This window comes from Acromyrmex echinatior, chromosome 13, assembly GCF_024713525.1.
Source record: "Acromyrmex echinatior isolate Ae372 chromosome 13, ASM2471352v2, whole genome shotgun sequence".
Classification (NCBI taxonomy): Eukaryota; Metazoa; Arthropoda; class Insecta; order Hymenoptera; family Formicidae; genus Acromyrmex; species Acromyrmex echinatior.
In genome coordinates, this window is record NC_141864.1 from 1,001,776 (window position 1) to 1,025,700 (window position 23,925).

General features: G+C 36.0%; 1 protein-coding gene and 1 pseudogene across 5 annotated transcripts in view; one reads left to right on the forward strand and one right to left on the reverse strand.

Annotated features, from left to right (window-relative positions):
* Window positions 1-23,925, forward strand: part of LOC147907471 (uncharacterized) — a 137,338-nt gene that overhangs the window by 41,457 nt on the left and 71,956 nt on the right. For all 5 annotated transcript variants that reach the window (XR_015547167.1, XM_087412593.1, XM_087412590.1 and 2 more), the window contains exon 3: window positions 10,004-10,111. Coding sequence is in view for 4 of the 5 variants with exons in the window: in XM_087412593.1 (XP_087268719.1) it covers window positions 10,004-10,111 (108 nt within the window). In the remaining variant the exon portion in view is untranslated. The remainder of the gene's footprint in view (window positions 1-10,003; window positions 10,112-23,925) is intronic.
* Window positions 6,217-8,135, reverse strand: LOC147907472 (uncharacterized; annotated as a pseudogene).

A 23,925-nucleotide genomic window follows, 5' to 3' on the forward strand; every position in this document is an offset into this window, starting at 1 on the left:
AGTGACTCTGCAGTTGCAAAATGACTAAGTTGCCTAATTATTATATCAGTTATAGCTATATAGCTATCGCTATAACACATTACCAGTCGAAGGAATACATCGAAACGAGAGTGGTATCATAAATCTAGACAGTGAGCTGAGGGATCCAGTATGCATTGGGTGGTATATACAAAAAGGGAAAATCACGACGTGTTTGACCGTTTCGGCAATCTTCGACCGCCGAAGGAACTTGAACGATATCTGGGAAACAATGTAATCAAGTACAATTACAGACCTTATCAGCGTTACAATCAGAACAATTAAGAACAGTTATGTCTACAGTTTCTGCGGTCGGTAAACAATTTAAGGACATTGCGCCATTTAACTCAGTGCCCGTTCAAACATGTCGCTGACGTTTACGTTGACTGGCAAGAATGTCCTTGCCGTGAGCTACTTTCTAGTTGTAGATTTGGACGACGGTGATTATGAGCTCGGTCTGATGGGCTTTGAAACATACTATACTCTAGCCAATATAAATTCGACAAACATTGCATTTTTAAAGTCGTTGGGTTTCACCGTATGAAATGCATGATATCTTGAATATTACCGGTGAGTTGATCTTTGATGACTGCATCGTCAAGATTGAAATTCACACGTACAATTCGTACGTCAACACTACGTTTGGGCATAGCGACGAGATACGGATACCCACACAGCAGCAGGATTTGTACACATTGCCATACAACAGTTTTCTCTACTCTTCTCTATCGAAGGAAGATTGACGAGAAAGAAGAAAACCGATTAGATATCGACGATGCTTGGAAATAATTGCATGGCGTTCATGTTTGATGAAATTCGATATGAACTCAACGGTATAGAGATTGATGACTGCAACAGAAATGTTGGAATTACCAGTACCATCAAAAACTACATATGTGTCAATGACATACGACAAAGCTTTGATTGCCTTGAATGCAGGATGGAACTCTAAATCCGACACGGAGGAAGGATACTTTCATTTTTGCCTGCCGCTCAACATACTGTTGGGCTATTGCAAAGATTACAAATGTGTGGTCATCAACGCTTACTACGAATTGATTTTGATACGAGCGCGCAACGATTACAATTGCTTGATGGGAAATCCTGCGACAGAGCCAGAGGTTGAATTATTCAAAGTGCAATGACGGATTCCTCACGTTGCGTTAAACGAGATCAATGTTGCGAGCATTGAAAAGCGGTCATTATGAGCATGAGTTTTCGCTCGTGGGATCTGTATATCGAGTATCCTCAGTTACAGAATACGACCAAACATTCATGAGTCGTCAAAAACAGCGACTCAGCTTGAGAAGTCGCGATACGTTACCTTTGCTCTATAGATCGGTCGAAAAAATATCATGTCACGAGATGTTAGCGTGTTCGATGATTGTCATTTAAGTAACGTAAAACTTTATCTAAATTCAGCGTTTTATCCGTATGATTATTTAAATCTGGATTTTGACAAAAAGAGATACGCCGCCCTGTTTGATGTGCGTTTTCGTTTCGCATACAGCATATTATGGAATCGATTGCTTCGAAACGTGCTCTTATTTGTCGAGGAAGAGTCTTTTGTGGTCGCGACATTGATTGCTCGCGACAAAACGAATCCGTCAAGAGCGCCACTATAGACGTACGCATAAAATTTGATTGCAAGGAAAATGTGCCCGTCAATACCGCTTAATACTGCCTATTATCTTATCATACACGATCATATAATCAAATACGATCCGTTGTCTAACATAGTGCACAAGATTGTGTAAATTGTAACATCAACAAGTATCCAGAATATAAAGAAAAAAAAATCGAGGTGAGATGCAGTCTCGAAAAATTGCTTATCATGGTCATACCGACGTTTGTGGATCTGCAAGGATTTTTCATCCATAAAAGATTTATCATGAAGGAAGGTTGCCATACTGAGAAGGTAATCATTCTTACACACTACATTTTTTATATTCTCCATGCCATGGCATTTTCTAACGAGATCCGACAAATATTGTGCTTCCTGGTTGAGTGCTTATCACATGGATTGCATTGGAACGACGAGATGATCCCGTACAGCATGGCGAAGCGTCTATTACAAAAGCCATGAAGTTTTCGTATATGTCAAGGGACACGAAAAATGGAAATGGCTGATGGATACTCGACAGCAATAATATCATTGTCGGAACTTTGAATGTGCATTACGAAGATGTAGAATCGCTATATAATCTGGATGATTGTAATACTATACAATGTGCAAAGAATTGTGCTTTGCAAAATGTATTTAAAATATTTAATTGGTGATCGCGACGCCAAAAAGAATTGTAAAATTTTTAAATAAAATGTATGTCATTCCGCATTATCATGTTTTATTTCTGTTACGTATAAACATTTAAATAAATACAAATAGATGTTGAAAATGATAATGATTTGATATCCGTTCGATATCAGTTTGATAACTGTTTACAGTGAACCGATAGCTGTTTATAGTGAACTGATAGCTGTTTGTAGTGGACCGATAGTCAGTCGATAGCTGTTTGGTAGCCGTTATTGGTTCGATAGTCGTTCGATGGCCGTTCGATTGCCATTCGATGTATTTAATTGTGCTTCAATGATATTCGAAGAGCTGCAACAGTGCGTGCGTGCGTGCGTGCGTGCGTGCGTGCGTGCGTGCGTGCTTGTATGTGTGTATGTATGTGAACTAATAATATGTTGAAGTTATCATGGCATCATTTGAACGCGTAATATACTTTTCGGCTGAGGTATAAACTTTTGCATGTGGCACTTGGACTCAGGATTTTTTTTCAAAATGATATCACGTACATTTTTACTTAAATTCTCGCACAGCTTTCACGGTCTGTCAGTTTACTTGTTGAGCCTGTCGATTAGTTTGATTGTGAGTCTGTAAAATTTTGAATAATGGCCAATATTAACAATTTAATTGGTTGCGCAAATGGGATGAATGCGCTTATTAGTGCAAAAGACTGAGATCTTGTTCAAGCGGTTTAGGATCTTGCAAAGGGCTTTTACAATCAAGATACCTGACGGGCTTAAAATAAATTTGGATATCAGCGATGACAATCCGTTGTTCGGACAAATGTAAGTATTTTATTCTTAATTCAATAATTAACAGTGTAAACTATTACTATTAATGATATTACTATTACTATTATGTAAACTATTACCTTTAATGCTCACACTGGAGTCTGTGAGATTCCACGAAAATTTGGCTCGATATTTTTCAATAATTTTTCTAAGTTTGAATTAAAATTTAGAATAACAAAAATTATTCGTAGCATCATCTTGATCCAAGTGTGACATTTTACTGACGTTAAAAATTAATTGTAATACATATGGACTAGATGAGAAAGTATTGATAGCAAAAATGATATACAGGGTGAGTCAAAAATCTGGATACACTCAAATATTTCATTAACGCATTTTAGAAAAAAATGTTTCTTGTAAAAGTTGTAAGGCTTAAAAAAACGCATTCAACAATAATAGGTTATTTAACCTAGGATAGCGTTGTAAAAGTCAAGTCAAGGTCAACATGAATTTTTTAAATAAAACTCCCTTTTTTCATTACATATTCTTATCTCGAGAGCTTTCCAAAACACTACAATTAAGTTTATTTTCATTAAGTACTTTGCGAGTCATAAGGCTTGAAAGTTAGAATATCGCTGATATTATTATAGCATTACGCAAAGTGTCCAACCGACGGTTAAAACCTCTTGAATCATGTCCTGAATAACATTTGTTAAGATCAAGTTCATTGGAGATTGTCTCTCTTATTTTCATTTTTGCACAGAAAATTCATTTTTAAATATAATATAATATAATATTAAAATATGGTAATATTAAAATAAAAACCTTGACCTTGACAACGCCATCCTAGGTTAAATAATTATTATTGTTGAATATGTTTTTTTAAGCCTTACAACTTTTGTAAGAAACATTTTTTTCTAAAATGCATCATTTATGAGATATTTGAGTGTATCAAGACTTTTGGCCCATCCTGCATAATATTAATTAACATATCAGGAGACGCGGTAGTGGCTCTCGTCAAGTATATTTTTGTACGTAATATAATATCATGTCATGAAAGAGACGCTACAGCGTATCCTTTACAGGAAGGAACTCGCTTATATAATTAAAAATTATTGTTTTGTTTAAACAAATTAATGTTATAAAAAAATGCATATATTAGGGAAGAATATATATTTTTACAATTAAAATTACAATCATGTAATTAAGATTACAATCATGTCCGTAAATGTACTTGATGCGTAGATATTAATATGTGCATATTTTTCAGCCTAATTTATTCATTCAAATACGTCGTCATCTTCGCAAAATCTTATCTCCTTTTACACCTTTTTCAGCACTTTCTACACTTTTCCTGAATCTTTTCTACACTTCTTCTACACTTTTTCACATTCATTTTCTGCACTTTTTTTACACTTTTTCTAAACCTTTTTTGCATTTTTTCAATATTTTTTCTACATTTGATCTACATCTTTTCTGAACTTCTACTGCATCTCTTTTACACTATTTCTGCACCTCTCTCGCACCTTTCCGGCATCTCTATCGCATCTTTCATATACCTTTCTGTACTTTTTCTACATCTGTACCACATCTCTCTCACACCTCCCTCACATTAATTTCACATTTCTTCTACATTTCTCCGCATCTCTTCTCATCGTTTTCGCAACTCTTTTGTACCTCTTCCGCATCACTTGTACATCTCTTTTGCATCTCTTTCGCATTTGTTCTGCACCAGTTCGCATCGTTTTATGTAATACATTTAAATATTAACATAAAGTTTATTATTATTAATAACAAAAATTTAATAATTAAATTCATGAAATCAATCGGAAATGATATTAAAAATAATAGCAGTAAAAAAATAGCATTAAATATATTTTGGAATACCTTTACCTTTTTGTAATACATGAAATAAAATGAAAATAATCACAATAAATAATAAAAAAAAAAAATACTGGGAAAAACAGTACTAAAATAATAATAATAAAATAATGAAAATAATCATAAAAAATAATATCATAAAAAAGATGTGAAATTAAATTGCAATATTTGTTTGAAATATATGAAAAAAATGTCCAAAAACATAATAAAAAAAATAAATAATGCGTAAAAAGGAAGTGAAATCAAAATACACGAAAATAATAATGAAATTAATAATAATAATAGGAAAATAATTATAAAATATAACATTACTAAAAAGGTGCGAAAATAATTGCAATATTTTTTCGCAAATATATGAAAAGATGTCTAAAGATACAATTAAAAAACAAAAAAATAACACCATAAAAAAGAAATAAAATCAAAACATATATAATATTTCAAATTTATTTATTAGATATTAAAATAAATCCCACATAATATAATTCTCTGAATGGCATTTTGAGGATATCCCATGAGGTAGTCATCCTTTGGACATTCTTCAGAATTATATTGTATAAGATAATCTCTCATAATAGATTTAATATAAAATACGGAATACGTTTAAGATGTATACAAAGTATAACAACACATTAAAATAAGAATACGAAATGCAACAGATAGCATAATGAGAGGCGCAGAAATTAAAAATAAATTTTTACATTGATAATAAGTAAAAAATTATAAGAACAAAGTATTAAAAATAAACAAAATCTTCAGCAGCATATTTTATCATTAATCAACATTTGTTTATAATTTAATATTTGATGAAAAAAGATTAGACGGAAACAAAATTATAAACTGATATTTTTTGATTAAACTAGAAAATAATAATGAAACAACGATTTATTTCAAACAATATTTATTTATTTATAATTTAATGTTTAACAAAAAGGGATTGGACGAAAACGAAATTATATACTGGTATTTATTAACTAAACTAGAAATTGATAATGAACCGGAAAAGACATTAAAAATGTAAAAAAAGGCAAGTATATTAAAATTCCAATATTGAAACAATGTCCAGTTTATGAATCGATAAAAATAACGTTATTAGAACCAATATTTGAAAAATAAGCTTTTTCTAACTACATTTTAAAATAATCTGTAAGAAATATAAAATTTAAAATTAAATTAATAAATATTTTACTGTTATGAGATTCTTAAATAAAATATAAAATATATCATAGAAATAATAGAGAATATAATTACATTATATTATTTCGATTATGCAAATTTATATTTACTTTTCAATAGTAAAACAATATCTGAAAATCGGCTGTGAAAGGAAATTTATTTAATTATCTGAAGTCATTTTATATCAGATTTAGATGCTTTTACGTAAACATTTATTGGTATAAATAAGATGTCTTGTATTCTTGGTCCAAATATACCATTAGTTTCTTTTAATACAATAAATAAAGATGACAACAAATTTCCATTACATGATATTATTGGTATATGAGTGTGTTGTTGATGATATAGATTGCACAACACACTCTACTTTCTTTATTCCTTGATTAGATAATAATCTTCCAGAATGAATTTCCAATTGGAAACTACATTTTGATCAGAATTAAAAATATTTTCAGATCCAAACTGTTTGATAAGTGATTTCATTGTTTTCAGAAAATTATCAGCTGTATTTTGCAAATTAACAGAATCTTCTATTGTTCTTCTAGTTACAAATTTCGTAATTTTTCTCGAAACAATCGGTGGGACTTTTTGAATCTCAATAAGATGCTTTAAATATAGGATTTAAATTTCCTATTTCTTCTCTTGAGCTTGTAAAGTCTATCTTTGTAAATCGATATTATGAACTATGAATCCTGATTCAACAACTGTAGTAAATTTATCATGTGTAAATTTAGAGATGTAAGATAATTTTTCTATACGATTTCTATCTGAATATAATTATTTTTCTCATTTTCTTAATTGACGTTCAGATGAAACTCTTCTACATTTATTTTGCACTGATTTTAGAAAACGATTCCTTTTGTTGTTATTTTTTTCATTAATATCCCAATTCCACAACTCATCTTTTATGAGAACTGTGAAAGTCTGTGTCATCATTTAACATTGAGGATGAAAATTTAATTTATCTTCACTCCATGCTTCTTCGTCATCTTCAATTATTTCAGAATTATGTAGTTTATAAGATTCTTGATAATCGAGATAGATTTTTTCTGTTACTTCCAATCCATTATAATGAAAAATGCTATCCAACAATAATTTTTGTATGTGTTCCTTTAATTCTATTTCTGCTTCAGTGACTCTCTGATGTTTCTGTTAGATATACTGAACTTATAGATGCTAATAAAAGTCTATAACAACATTAAGTGTATTGATAATCTTGTCTAAAAATATTAAACTTTGCTTTGTATCGTAATATAAAAATAATTTAACAAATTATATAGATATGATTATGACAGAACAACTGCACTGACTGATGTAAGACTGATATGAATATTCTTATACTGTCCATTTATTATAATTATCTTGAATGTATTTATGAAATGTTATTGCACAGTTATTCTTATCATTTTGTTCGAGAGCGAGAGCGTTGGCGAGAAAAATTTGAGTGATACGGCGTTTAACTGAATTTCGCTTCACGCGAATTATCAATTGCGAATCAAACGCGGCGGTTTTCTGGCGGCGGAGCGTCTTCTAGGCGGTTGCACTGGTAGCGAAGCGTTGACTCGAGAACAGCGAAAAATAAGAGAGAGTCATTGCTTCTCGGTTTTGCCTTTTATGCTCTTTTAAGAACAAAGGCCCCTTCCCTTTGCATTTGTCTATGAGATTTTTGCAAAATTGAAAATTTTGAGGTCCCTCTGTTTCGGGTGGCAATTGGCAATTTCGAGCGCAACGACCAAGCGGCATGCTATTGCTATGCGCGCCCGTTAAATCTGGATTCTTGATTGGGATGAATGCATATTATGCGTTTTGCGTCACGCGAACGCGCGCGCGCTGCGACCGATCCGAGTTCGCCGTTATAGCGGTTGAGATTCGCGTACGCGCGACGTGCGGCTTAGCTTATTGTTTTTCGACTTTATCGACGAGGTGATGGCCGAGTTATATGTTTTGGAAACCTCTAAAGACGCTTTGGATCCTTCTAGAAGCTTTCGATCCGCATGTCGCATGAACGCCAAATATGCAAAAACTGTACATGTTGGCTGCATCTCGAACAATCTATTCCAAGAAACTTATCTTTTCTTTGAAAAATATGTCACGACTCTGATACGTGATACGTGATTTAGAAGATTATTTCTTATATCTCATTACACATGACAATTTAGACGCGAGATTTTCTAACAATTTAAATATATTTTATATATATATATATATATATATATATATATGATATATATATATATTAAATATAGTTATTAAACATATATTTTTTAACAATTCGATGTATTTTTAAATGTAATAATTTTTTAAAAATTTATTTTTTAAAAATTTAATCTTACACAATAATTTTATTATAAAAGAATGGAATAAAATTATTTTTAATTTTTATTCATAGAAGAAATTAATAGGTCAATTCTAAGCAGAATCGTAACTTGCTCTCGTAAAACTCGAAAGAACTTATAACCAGTATTCTTATTTTATACATATGTAAGACGTAAGATTGTTTCGTAAATATTTACTATTTCTTGTAAATCTTACTAATAAAAAATTGTCTGTAAAAATATCGTATAAACACTTCAAAATTCTTATAAATCTTACGAGAATATGTTACAAATTTGTTTAGAATTTAGGCATAAATATCAAAGAAATAATAACAGGATTAATATGTATATATATCTTAAAAATATTTAGAAAATCAAAATGCATATACACACATATATATATTATATATAAAATTTAAATACATATATAATAAAGCATATAGAAAACTAAACCAATTTTACTTAAGACATCTTTTCAAATTTTCATATAATATTTTATATATGCGCGCCTCTTATTACGTTAGATATTGCACTTCGTTCTCTCATTAATGTATTATTATATTTAATATACTTCAAATGTCATCTATACTATATTTGTGTAGTATATGTATTAAAATTGTGAGAAATTATTTCTTACAACACCGTCTTAAAGGATATCGAAAGGACATCTACATCATAAGGATGCCTTCAAGATGCTGCTCGTATAACATTATTTGATATATAAGTATTGATGTCTTGATAGATATAAATGATAAAATTTTTTAGCCTTGATGGGTAAATATTCTCGATTTTTATCGATATCTGTGAAGTTACTGAGAAATGTGATATCTCTATTATTAGCAATATTAATTTCAAAAACTTTGGCAGTTTATTCCTATTGAGAATTCACATAACAGGAAAACAATGATGGCGCGCGACTCGAATGTATTCAATGAGAAGTAAGAAAGTAGCGTCTGTTTTGAATTTCTTGAAGCTTTAAAGAACTTACAGATAATGCAGCGAAACGCTACTACTATTATCCATCCGGATAAGATGTTGCATAATTCAAGGATTTTCAAACGAACTTTGGTTCATGATCGTACGATTTTTTTCATCAAGTTATAACTATTCGAATTTTAGACTTTCTGTAACATCTCATATATTTACAGTTTTAGCAACACACACACGCACTCACGCACGCACGCATGCACGCACGCATGCATGCACGCACGCACCAACATCAAGTACGTATGCATACCTTTCTTAAAAATTTTACAGAAAATCCATAGTTCGAATAGTTATAACTTTAGAAGAAATGTCTTATGATCATGAACCAAAATTCATTGGAAGTCTTTTGAGTTATACTTTCAGGTTTTGTTGAGTTTATTTAAAGATTAGTTTTTCTTTTGTCACAAAAAAAATTGTTAAAAATGACTAAAAACGCCATTTTGATCGAGTTTATTTCAATTTATTCTAAATCCTGACGTGTTAGACAAATTCTGCCAACAGTATCACGTTCAGCACAAAAAATCTTCAGAAAACATATTATTATACTTCTAAGAGAGTTCTTTTATATCACTGTGTTATGATTTAATAACTAATACATCTTTTTTCAGGTTACATCCACGACGTTTGGAGAAGCAATTTCGATTATCATGTTCACATCAGGTGCAACAGTACAGCTTTATATTTTGTGCTCTTGCGTGCAACAATTATTAGACGCGGTAAATTTTGTAATTTATCATCAATATTATTTTATATTTAATTTACATTTAAGGGTTATTTCATTTGCGTGTTTTGTACGATAAATCAAGACAGAGAGGACTCGAATCTTTTTATCCTACAGCCAATCAACAGGCTTGAAAAACTTGTCGTACGATAAAAAAGCACAAATGAAATAGCGATCTAAAAAATCTAAAAAATTTTTTAATGTCAATGAAAGTAGGATTCTAATAAAAAGGTGTCAATTTTTATCTTTAGTAAGTAAAAGTGTTATTTTTGTAATTTTTGAGCTGCAATTTGATTCTAAATTTCTAAAAATTTTAATTTTTTAGGAAAAATTAAAATTATTATATAAAGATATTAAACATTTAATATCTAAAATTATTGTTGTTTATTGTGAATGTATTAGGGATGGAAAGATTTGGAAGGCTGAAAATAAAGTAAAATTCGAATGTCGTTTGTGGATAAATAAACATATACATACATTTTTTTATTAGCATATTTTGAATGCTTTCTCAACCAATAAAATCAGCTACAAAATTTCATAAAATATGAATAATTGAGGGCAATATTAATATTTAAAGACGACTGTGCGATTTGCGCATTGCTCCGTTCTTGCCACGATTTCGAGTAAGTGAATTGAAACTTTTTAATTTTCTTGGTGCCATTTTTTTGGTGAGATTCTCGTTTACAGATTGAATTTAAAATCTGAAAAAGAAAGTGAAGATTCTAAAAATGGTGATTAAAAATAGAATAATGTCGAAAAATTCAAGTTATTTATTATTGAAACGAGATTAAAAAATAAATTTTTATACGCAAAAGTTGGTTCAGTTAATAGAAAATTTTGTTATCATTACTTTAAAAAAAAATTTGAAGTCGATATTTACAGCCGTTCTTAATCGTGGCAAAATCAACGAAAACTGCTATTTCGAGTAAAGTGCGGTTAGTTAAAATTTGAAAAAAAATTAGAGAAAATTGATAGTTACGAAGTTCAAAAGTTTTCCACTTTATAAAATGATATCTCTAAGTCAGCTTTGTCTAGCAGCAATTGCAGAATGTCGATTTTTTTCAGCTTTAGTCTCTTTTGTTGATAATTTTTAACTTATTAACAATGCACAAAATGTTGCGACATATTTATTGTTCAGCGTTGAGGCATCGATTGTGTAAGCTTGAGTTCTCATTGCCACTAAGCTTTCTAACTTTGTGAGTATGTGACTTACCTCACAACAGTTAATGATTCAATTTTTTGAGAGGAAAAACGTTGGAGATATTATTTTGTAATGCAATAATCCAACCGTTGTGTTAGGGGGAAAGATTGTTAATGAAGACTTAAACCATGAGTGGAAACGTTTAAGATCAAGGTTTAATATTAAGAAGAATTGTGCTAATTGATAATCAGCGTTGACTCCCTCGCCAGTACTTTATGTTATTATCATATTTTTAAATTACCCAGATATTGTTTTTCATTTCTTTAACAATTGTTTCGAATTAATGTTTGCATTATTGTACATCACTGTGCAATTCACAATATTTTTGCCTCTAATATAATTTAAACAAAGATACGAAAACACCTTTTACAATTATTTTTTATACAGAAATGGCATCATGTAGGCAATAAAATAGAATAAAGTATTTATGAAACCATTGAAAACAATAATTGAAATAATAAAAATATGAAGAACTTTTACACAAGCTAAATCTTATCAAATCGAGCCTCTACCTGTTCGTGAGTATTTTTGCTATATACGGCCTCACATTTTTTGCTTTTCTGAGCTCAATTTTGCGAATTTCTAAAAAAAAAAAATAAAAGGAAAATATATATTCTTAAAAAATTATACTAACGGAATATGTAAAAAAATTAAAAATTGAATTTTTTTCAAAAGTTCAAACCTTTCCATCCTCCTTAATTTGTGTTTTAACGCCTTAGTTTTTAGATTAATAATAATTTACCATTACGCGGGGAAAATTGACACCTTTCTGACATCCTCGTCCTTTACTTTTTCTAACAATATACATTCAAAAGTTTCAATATCTTCTCTCTATTTATGAAAATGTTGTAACATAAAGAAAAATTTAAACACAGTTTGCACGCACTATATTTTTTAATTTATTTTGAGTTTTGATTTTTACTAAAAAAAAAAACTTATATTTTTCCTCAGACTTTTAATTATTTTAAGTTTAATCTCCTTGAGTTTTAATAACATAAGACAAACTTTGGCATTCTGTCGATAAGTTTTTTAGTAAGTAAGTTTAATAAGTATCTTTAATTCAAGACTTATGTTTAATCCGACACTTGATTTCTGCGAGAATAGAGGAGAATGTTCTAAATCGAACCATGATCCAAATAGGATTTTTTAAATTTAAATTAATACGGTTAAACAAATTTGCCTACTATTTATAATGTAAAGTCCTTATAAGACAGTAGTAAAGCAAGGCGGGTTCTAACCATGGGGCTAGAGGGAAACGCGGGGCGCGGGGAATACTCGTAGGCACGAGATACCTAACGCGGGGAAAGAAGGGGAAAGGTCCGGGTTCTTACGTAAACATAAGGCTCCTTATTTTTTTGTCGTCAAAATTTCTCCGCTTCCTCTCCAAAAATGCATCGGTAATAAAGGTTTGCATGTTAGAGAAAGATAGAACGCGTGACGAAGCATGTAACGTGCTATGAGTGAAGAAAGGATGGAAGAATCAATAGAGTACAAGTTTCTTTTGTACAACACAGTTTTTTCAATATAATTTTTCCTGGCGCGTCGAGGCGAAGGATGGGAAATAAAAGACAATACATACGTAATAATGCGAACAAAAATGTTTTATTCACATCTTATTACACCGGTTTTCGTATTTATTAAAAACTAAAGCTAATAGTTCGCAATCGACGAGCTGATGTCCATTGAAGATGTCGCTATTACGTATAATGTTCTCAGATGCGATGATTGGAGAATCGCGTATACTTGGTATCTACCGTATCGACGAGTTAATCGTTCGAACGTTACATCGATACACCCGTTAAAGTCAAACATACGGCGTAGCGTCGTTTCGGTCATCGTAATGCGTACGGTGGCTCGAACATCGCTAGCAGCGTTTTCTGGAAAAAGAGAACGAAAAAAATTTTTCAACCACTATTCGTTTTTTTAGCAGAGAATAAAATGCATTAGTACTAGTTACTCTAAATACGATACCTTATGACTTATATTTTGATGACATTGATGATGTTGATGATGAGCAACACGATTTTGATGCTTTTTCATCAGGACATTCCCAATATCTCGCTTTTTCCCTCGATGGTAGTGGTGGACTTGGCGGATTTGGTGACAAAGGATGGTACTCCTTGCGCTCGATCGATTTTCGACGTATATATTCTTTTACTCGATCCATGTCTTATCGTTCGTAACTAATATTTATGATTGAATAAAAAAAGCACTATATATTGTTTATATATATATATCTGATAGTATATATATATATATATATATATATATATATATATATATATATACTATCAGATCGGTGACATGTCGCCGCGCGTTAGAAGCGCCAATGTTTTTCGGCTGCTAAACAAAAAAAACATAACTCTTTCGCAGTAAATGTGGAAGACAGGATGTGCAAGTATTCGCACAAAGGCAAGTACTCCAAATTGAACGCACCTTTTTGTCATCGATTTCTCTTTTATTACTTGAACATGTGTTCTCTCGTCTAGAAAATATTTACTTAAATTTTACGATCTAAAAATTAAAAGCTATGCTTTGTAATTCCTTATTTATTTTACCAACTTCCTATTGTTGACGAGAAAACGCCCTTCAATTTGCTTTTACACGTTTGGAAATATGAGTCTTTATCTACACAGGATCCACATTTAGAGTACTTAGTAGTTTGTACTTACTGAACCGATCATGTACAAATAGGATTTTCTTTACATGATTTGTAATCTTTGTCGTAAATTTTATTGCTGTGGATCTGACGATTCTGAGGATCTATGTTTTTTGTTTATGTTTCCAATATCGTTGGAAAGATTTTCTAATGGCATGTTTCTTGAATATTGTCACGATCAGTGACAGTTAAAGCTCGAGTTTTATGTTCACGCTTTGTACTAACGATTATTTTTTTTTGCTTAAATTTTCATGAAACGGAGAAATCTTGAAGTCCACTGGACGTAATAAAATATACATATATAAAATATACAATATATATAATAGGGCATAAGTGCTCGATGCACTACAGTGGTATACTGGAAGACCAACGAATCAGTCGCTTCAGTTATTGACGATAAGCATAAATATGGCTAACCATCATGCGAACATAGCCAACGTAGTATGTTCGAAACGCAGATCCGGAACAGTTCGCACATATCAGAGATGAAGTGTTCGAAGTGCTCGAAGAAGTGAATTTCGAAGAAATAATGGATCAAGAAATCGATTCCGACGAAGAAATATTATCAGACGACGCTGGCTATACTAGCGATTTGAGCGAACGTGATACAGATTACGTAGAAAGATTTGTGCCATCATCAGAAATCCGTGCACTGAACGGCCGTACTAAATACTGTATAATCCATTGTTATTATACGACGGGTGGTGCTTTAAGTATATATGCAGAATACACGGTCTGTTTGGCTGATACTGATATCGCAGGATTGTATCTCGTAAAGAAGCACAATACTGGTTATATTTACGCGCTAAGCGGTCAGTCTTGCACAAATTGCAGACTGCCAACATACGTTATATTTCCGTGCAACAAGTGCCCACAGTGCACACATTGAAAAAACTATTGCGAATAGTATTGTGAACGAGCAAGTGCTTCGTAGAAGAGTGTGATTTAAAGAATATAAAAAAAAGACATGGAAAATCATGAGCGAGTAGTACGCGAATTGTTGGAACAGTGCGGCCAGGTCGCTACTCTGGTGGAGTATTTCACGTGGCTGCAACGATGCGACGAGTGCATCGAGCAGCTCGAAGAACTTTGTCATGCCAAGAGTCCGCGTCTCGCCGTTGGACACAAACAATCCGTGGTGACGAGGATCGCGCCACTCGCGGGTGCAAAAGTGCAATTGGAGTGACATTTCGTGCACGTTGGTGGCGAGTACGCGAGTGGCGAGTACGCGAGTCGTGACGAAAGATCTCTCGTCTGGCGAGAAATCGACGCCGCGTTGAAAGCTGTATATCGACAGGTGCTGTGATAAACTCTAATCACATTGAGCCGCGGCGGTTTTTGGAAGACGCGAAAGAAATAGTGTTCGAGCGTGTGTGAGACGCAGTAGAAAGACACGGTAGCGTAAAAGTGAACTCCGTGTTCAACAGTGAATTCGCGACGAAGGATAAACGTGCTCATAAGAGCATAATTACAAAGAACAGCGAGATATACCGCTAATCGAGCCTATCCTAGCATCGCTCGAAGAGTTCCAGGAACGCGACAACGAATGGGCATTGTCACGTATAGTGAATTTGACTATCAACGTGAATAAATTAAATCCTATGCGCGCGGGATGCCACATCAAAATGCCGTGGGAAATCACGACGAAACGAGCGGTGATCAGTGTGCGTACGACGGAAAACGCATGCTTCGCGTGGTCGATGGTCGCCGCGCTGTACCTGGCTGAAAAGTATATGGATCGGGAATCGTCGTATCCGCATTATACGACAGTACTGAATCTCGCAAACATTGAGTCTCCAGTGACTTTAAAAGACATTTCTAAATTCGAACGGTTGAACGCGGTGTCGACAACGTGCATCAAGAATAAACAGGTCCTTTCTCTTCGACTCATTAATGAAAAGAAAGAGAAACACGTCAACGTGCTGTACGTGCAAGATCCACGCAACGACGGTGTTGGACATTTTGCGTGGATAAAAAACCTATCCCGTCTCGTGAGTTCGCAGATTAGTGAGAAAAAGAACAAGAAATTTTTCTGCGATCGGTAAATATACATGGAAAATTATTATAATTTTCCGTCTCACTAATAAAATAATGGTAATAGTTATAATTTTTTTCTTTTTTCAAATGCTTGCACTACTTCAATACCAACGAAAAATTGCAGTCGCACGTAATGGACTGCGAGAAGATGAACGACTCCGCTATCCGACTGCCGAGCGTGGTCGATAAGTGGCTCGAATTTGAGGACCACTGCAATAAGCAGAGCGCCCCATTCATCGTCTACGCTGACTTGGGATGCGTTTTACGGAAGATGGAACTTGATAGGAAAAATGCGTCGTCGTCGTCGTACACGTATCAACAGCACGAGATATTTAGTATAGGATACTACGTGTGATGTTCGTACAACGACGCGTTATCGTCGGTTCCGTCGCGATTGCATAGCGTGGTTCGCGCGACAACTCAACGATTTGGCGCATCGAGTGAAAAATATAGTATCCGCCAACGTATCCATGGAAACGTCGTCGAAAGAACAATTGGAGGCATACCGCAGCGCGTTGTCATATTTGCGAGAAACCGTTCGCGCCGAACGATACGGGTCCGTGATTATTGTCATCTCACCGGTAGATTCCGGGTCCAGCGCATGCATTATAATTTAAATTATAAAAATTCATTTTATATTCTGATTGTTTTTCACAATTTATCAGGCTACGACGAGCATTTTATAATAAAAGAAATTGCTACCGCGTTCGAAGGACATGTAGATATATTATCGATAACTAAAGAAAAATATATTTCATTCACTAAACATGTCGATAGCACCAAAGACACAAATGAAAAGAATTTTCAGAAGAATTGCATAAAATTATGATTCATCGATTTTTTAAAATTTCTAAACGCAAACCTCGATAAATTGGCGTCGTTTTTAAGCAGAGACAAATTAAAAATTGTACGTTCCGAATTTCCAACATTATCAGATATAGAATTTGAATTACTCACACGAAAAAGTATCTTTCCGTACGAGTACATTGATCGCGCCGAAAAATTGCAGGACACGCGCTTACCACCGCGCGAATTATTTTTCAGTTCGTTGACAGGCGATACAGTATCCGAGAGCGATTACGCTCACGCCGCGAACGTCTGGAAGCGATTCTCCATTCAAACGCTCGGCGAGTACAGTGATCTGTACTTGAAAACCGATGTCTTGTTATTGGCCGACATTTTCGAAAATTTCCGCGAAAATTATGTCGTGAGTTACGGTCTCGATCCCACGCATTACTATACATTACCTGGTTTCACGTGGGACGCGATGCTAAAACATACGCGTATAAGATTCGAGTTACTCACCGACATCGATATGATCATGTTCATCGAGCGCGGTATACGCGGTGGTCTCAGTCAATGTTCCGGTAGATACAGGCTAATAACAAGTACATACGTTCGTACGACTCATCGAAACCGTCGTCGTACTTGATGTACTATAATGTTAACAATTTATATGGATGGACGATGTCAACCATTATCATACGCCGAATTTCGATGGGCCGAAGACGCTGCGAATTTTGACGTGAGCGCGATCGCTCTGGATTTATCCATCGGTTACATTCTCGAAGTCGATCACGAGTATCCACAACATCTACACGACCTGCACACTGACCTGCCGTTCTGTCCGACGCGCGATAAGCCTTTTAGCGACGCTGTACGGTAAATAGCGTTACATCATCCACTACCGCAACCTGCAATGTACTCGTCACAGTCTTCGCGTAACAAAGATTCATCGAGTACTACAATTCGCGCAATCTTCATGGCTTCGCGATTATATTGAACTCAATACAAATTTCAGAACTCGCGCTAAAAACGATTTCGAGAAAAATTTATATAAATTAATGAACAACGCGGTATTCAGTAAAACTATGGAGAATGTGCGCAATCATGTTGACGTAAAATTATTAACAAAATGGGATGGCGCGGATGCAATGATCGCGAAACCGAATTTCCAGCCGTAGCATCTTTGCAGAAAATTTGATCGCCGTCGAACTGCGCAAACTCGAGGTGAAGTTCAACAAGCCGATTTACGTGTGTATGTGTATACTCGACATATCAAAAGTCTGCTTGTACGAATTTCATCACGAGTATATGTTATCACTGTTTCGCGATAAATGTAAAATTATGTACACCGACATGGACAGTCTTGTATACAGCGTCGAGTGCGAGGACTATGAAACGCGATATCGCTAGATTCGACACGAGCGATTATCCGATGGACAACGCGTACGGTATGTCTCTCGCGAACAAAAAAGTACCCAGTCTGATGAAGGATGAAAATAACGGTGTGATAACCGACCGAATTCGTTGGTCTCAGAGCGAAGATGTACGCGGTAAGGGTGGACGGCAAGAGAGAAACTAAAAAAGCGAAAGGTGTAAAGAGTAACGTTGTAGCGCGAACGATAACGTTCGATGATTACACGCGGTGTTTGAACGAAGAGATCTAAATGACTCATCGTCAATCGTGTATACGATCTAAACTGCACGATGTGTACACGATATCCGAATCGAAAATCACTCTGACTCCATACGATCACAAACGATACGTCATACTGGATTCGACGGAGACGTTACCGTGGGAGCATTGGCGGATACCTTTGTAATATATATGTGTGTGTATGTGTGTGTGTGTGTGTGTGTGTGTGTGTGTGTGTACCAACATTTATATTACTATTACGTTTTTTTTATATTTTCATACAGTATATATGTATTATTATTATGCTTTATGTATTATCTTAATTGGTGTATGTTTTTTCTACATTTTTAAATATTTGCATACAGTGTACATGTTACTATTATCATTATAATTTACACGTAATGCATTTTTTTTTATATTTATATAAGTATTACTGTGCGGGAGTGCACCGCGCATGAAGATTAAAGTGAGAAGACACGGCTGATATAATGCACGACAGTGAAGAGAACTCCGTTCTTTGTAGTTTGACTAAAGATTTTACTTCAAATTTTACAACCACAAATTCAATATACATAAATAGTTATCGCAGAATATTCGGTATAATCACCTTTTCCGAAATAATAGTAATAAAAGTAATAGAAAATCGCGGCGATTTTCTCGGCGGTTCTCGAAGGAATCTTCCTTATAGCGGTTTTACTAGGCGATTTTTCACGGCGGTTTTCAAACTATATAACAGCGAGACTCTGAACACTAAGAGAGAGAGATCGGCGACGATCGGTGCATATATTGCTTTTGTGGCCTGGGCTCTCTTCTTGATAAAGTACAATAGAATTTTGCCACAATGGTAATTTTTGCGTGACATTTGTTGTATAAAATTGATTGGCGCCTCGGATTCTTTTCTAACGACGTTCGACGGAACAGTCATGCGCGACAGAAAATCCGCACATGGGATTGGTGGTTACGCGTGACTTGTTCGTCGGAGCGCTGCGCTCGCGTGCGTGAATTGAATTGTTCTCGAACCTTCGATGGTCCATTGCCGTTGTTTGTGTGTGTGTAACGAATTAATTCGAAATGACAAAAAAACGACAAATTGATAACTTTAGCGAGAATTAAGATCATGCTAGAGATGAATTTATAAACTCATTTCATGCATGCGTCTAACAACAATTACTGTTAATCGAGCGAAAGAATTATTAACTTTTTACGAATTAACGATCTCAAATAATTACTATTACGTTTTATGTAGTACTATTTGTAGTACTATTATGTATTACTATTTTCATTTCATGTATTACTATTATTTTCATTTCATGTATCGTACATTTATATACGTATTTTATATCTGTATACTGCAAAACGAAGATGAATGGGAAGTAATAAAAAATATACGTTTATATACTTATATTGATATATTTTTTATATGTAGAAATAAAATATATGAATCAAAATTTTATCAAATATAACATTGTTTTTGTGTATCCATGAATTGTACGATCCATCGAATGCCACTTGACGTACACCTTATCTCCCTTCTTGCGCAGTACTTTCTCCATGAGATACTACTGTGGGCAAAAAGTATCGATAATTTGTTTGTTTTTCAAAAATTCTTTATTTATTCATCCACATTCGTATCATCCCCCTCAAAGTAGTCCCCCCCGGTTGCAATGCAACTGTGCCAATGCTTTTTCCAATTTTCGAAACATGCCGCATAGTCGTCTGTAGGTATGGCCCGCAGCTCACTCGTCGTTCTCTCTTCAATCGTCTCGAAACGGTGTCCACGGAGTGGCCTTTTGAGTTTTGAGAACAGCCAGAAGTCAGATGGTGCTAAGTCAGGCGAATACGGTGGTTGTGGAATGATATGAGTTGAGTTTTTGGCGAAATGGTCACGAACTACAAGTGATGTGTGCGACGGCGCATTATCGTGGTGAAGGAGCCAAGAGTTGTCGGCCCACAATTCTGATCTTTTTCGGCGCACGGCATCACGCAAACGACGCATAACACCCAAATAGTATTGGCTGTTGACGATTTTCGAGCACCAAATCTCGGATTTTTTGGACGTGAATCACATCAGTTGATGTGGATGGCCGTCCGGCACGTGGCTCGTCTTGAACGCTCTCTCGGCCCTCTTTAAACATTCTGTGCCATGCAAAAACTCTTGCTTGTGACAAAGCGCCATCACCGTACGCCTTCTGACACATTCTCAACGTTTCGGCTGCAGAAATTCCATTCCGGACACAAAATTTTATCGCACTTCGTTGTTCCATAATTTCAGACATTTCAAAAAACGACAAATCACTTTTTACGTGCTTACAAACAGACGCTTATCTCAAACACTAATGACTATTTTGACGTGTACCTTGGCGCAGCTGTCACTGACAGAATTGCCAACTTCAAAATAAATTCGGTTGTCCCTATCGGAAACCCCGGGAAATTTAAATTTGAAATTATCGATACTTTTTGCCCACAGTAGTACACGTCCGGATGAGTAGCGCGATGCAACTCGTACTCGTAGAACTCCAGCGACGGATTTTCCGCGATAAATAGGTTACAGGATTGGTACGCTGCACCTTAACGTAAACACCTCGGTGGTCCAATTTGGCGCGTAACCCTTTTCAAAAATTGTCTTGTACTTGCTCACGCGTACCGAATCGCCTATTTTGAATTTTGCAGGACCCACGATCTTTATCGCGCTGTACACCGTCCAAGAGTCTTTCGGCGATCGCTGGGATTACTTCGGCGGGTCGCATGCCGATGGTGCGATGCTTGCGCGCGTTGTAATCTTACAGGAGACGCGGCAGCTCGTCGACCCACTTGTAATTACCGTTGAGCGTAAACATCTTCCACATGTCGTTCTTGAGCGTGCGATTGAACCGCTCGACCACTGACGCTTTCAACGTCGAATACGTGGAATAATGATTAACATCGTGCTTTTTCAAGATTTTCTGCACATCGGCGTTGTAAAATTCTTTCCCCATATCCGTTTGTAAATTTTTCGGACATCTTCTACTCTCTTGAACGATCTCAACAATAGCGTTAGCCGTCTCGCTTCCACCCTTGCTCTTTAGTGGGTACGGCCCACGCGTATTTGCTCAACACATCGATAACGGTGAGTATGTAGTGGTGGCCTCTGTTGAAATTCGAGTACGGGCGCATCTCAACGAGATCAGCCTGCCACAGATCGTCGTATTCCCTACGACGCGCCTTCGCGGAAAATTTCTTCTCGCAGGAGCGTGCAATTCCTCGAGTCGACGTCTCTCGGAGCTAATTTTCTCTCTCTTTTTCTCAGATTTCTTTTTCATGATTCGACGCGTAATACACTGAGTACAAGAAAATAATATATTTTTTCTCGCTGATGTTACTCGACGAATCATTTCATGGATACGCGATTTAATTTATAGTAAGACCAGCTTCGCGAAATTCCTCGATGATCGACAGCATCTCGTTGTCGTGAGCGTTGTTGCTCGGTGCGAAGCGTCGAGCAATTGTAGACGATCCATCAGCTCGTTGGGTTCATCCCAGTGCTCGTAATCGATCGCGTTGTCGTTCAATGTCATTGGTTGAGGTAATCCCTTTACAGATTTCTTCTTCTATTTCTTGGTGTGATCGACATCAACGGCGCGATTACGTGTTTGTACTTGTATCCCCTGTTGCTCAATAATCGACCCTGCGAATACTTGTGTTTGTGCGCGTTCGTCACCAACAGCATGCTCTTGTATTTGTGCATATCGTCTTCCGTGTAGAGGGTATCGTCGGGAATTCTCTTGAAAATCAACTCGTAAAGACCAGGGGTGTACCGGCGTATCGTACACCATCGATAATTATGTTGTCCGCGTCATCCACGTTTGCGTCATCATCGAAACGTTTATTGCCAAACATCAGTCCATCCTTGTGTAGGTAAACGCCGTACACATGATCTATATCGCTCTCTTTATTTTGCACTCCCCTCAGGACAGTCTCGACGTACTTTTGCCCCAGCTAGCCCAAGCCAGCTCGTAACGCCTCTCGACCTTCCGTTTGCAGCTGATTTTGAACCTTCGTCGCTAGTGTCGTTTCGAAAACGTTCTCCAACGATTCTATCGTCGGTACGATTTTAGCATACGGTGTGGAGGTTATCGGCTGTGCGCGATCGTGCGATCGATCATTGGATTTATGCAGAGTCGTGGAACGCTCGAACATCTCATTCGCTTCTTCTCCCTTCTCCTCCTTCTCTTGTTCCTCTTCCTCCTTCCTCTCACGTTTAGAGGCAGACGTTGCATCTTCGTCGCGCGATTCTCTTTTCGTAGCACGCACGCTGGGGCTGTCGACGAAAAGTCGCAGCGGTTCGATAAGAGGTTTAAAATGTCTGTCCAACGCAATGCCGTCCTCGATTCTACCGGTCTTCAGAGCGCGATGTTTCTTGCGGATCGACTCGCTCGTCTTCTCGATCTCCCTCGCGATGCGCTCGCGCACATCCGCCATGTTCGTCTTTGGCTAAGTATCGGCAACGACGGGTCACGTTACGGTATCGCGAACTCGTTAAATCTTTTTCTGTATCATCCGTTTGTGAGCCCACTGTCTTTGTCTATCACTAGAAATCCATATTTTTGCTGCCAACAGTCGCGGCACAACGTGCAAAATTCATCGACATGTCGGTATTCACATGATTCTTGTAAACGTGTTTCAAATTGGTACCGTCCTGTTTGAACAGGATCAGCAGGTTCGCGTTGTCGCATATCAGATGTTTAGGTATCCTTACGTACGTCTGACAGAGATAGAAGCAGTCGACGTTCGAGTGGCGACCCATCGAAAAATATTCTCTCACAGCATCCTGCTTGTCGCATGCCACATCATCAAAGATAAAAATAGAATTTGGACGCGCCTCGCTCGGTGGAACGACGTCGCTGTTGTTGGAGAACGTAAAGTAGCCGATTTCATCGATAGACGTAAACAAATTTCCGAAATATCGATACTTTAGCTATTGCAACGATTTCGAATAGACGTACACGTTTTCGAAACGTACGCCGTTTGAGTTCTCGAATAAGCTTATGAGAACGTTGGTTTTATCACAATTCGACGGGCCGCAAATGATCGCGCGTATAGTACTCGGCAGCATTTCGCCGCAGCTTGCGCTTCTCCACGCTCCCATCATTCGCGATTTCGCGTCGCAATTCGTGACGCGGTATCGACAGCGGTTGCAACACGAATTTCATGCTCACACCAAGGCTACGCGCTCTCGAACGACTATTTAAAGGCGCGCGAATTTACGAGTCGCGCAGTAGTAAAATGTATCTCGCGCTGTGTCATCCTTTCAACATTCAGGACTTGAACGCTGCCGAGCAGCTGCGGTATATACCGAAGGTCGTACTCTTACACGTGTACGATGATTATATCGATTACATGTGGGACACGCTTCCGGAACACGTGAAGGCGGATTCGGAAGTTCGAACGTATCGTTGCTGCGACGAGCACTACAATCAGCCGTGGCAGGGGACGCACGGAGTGGATCGACGGTCC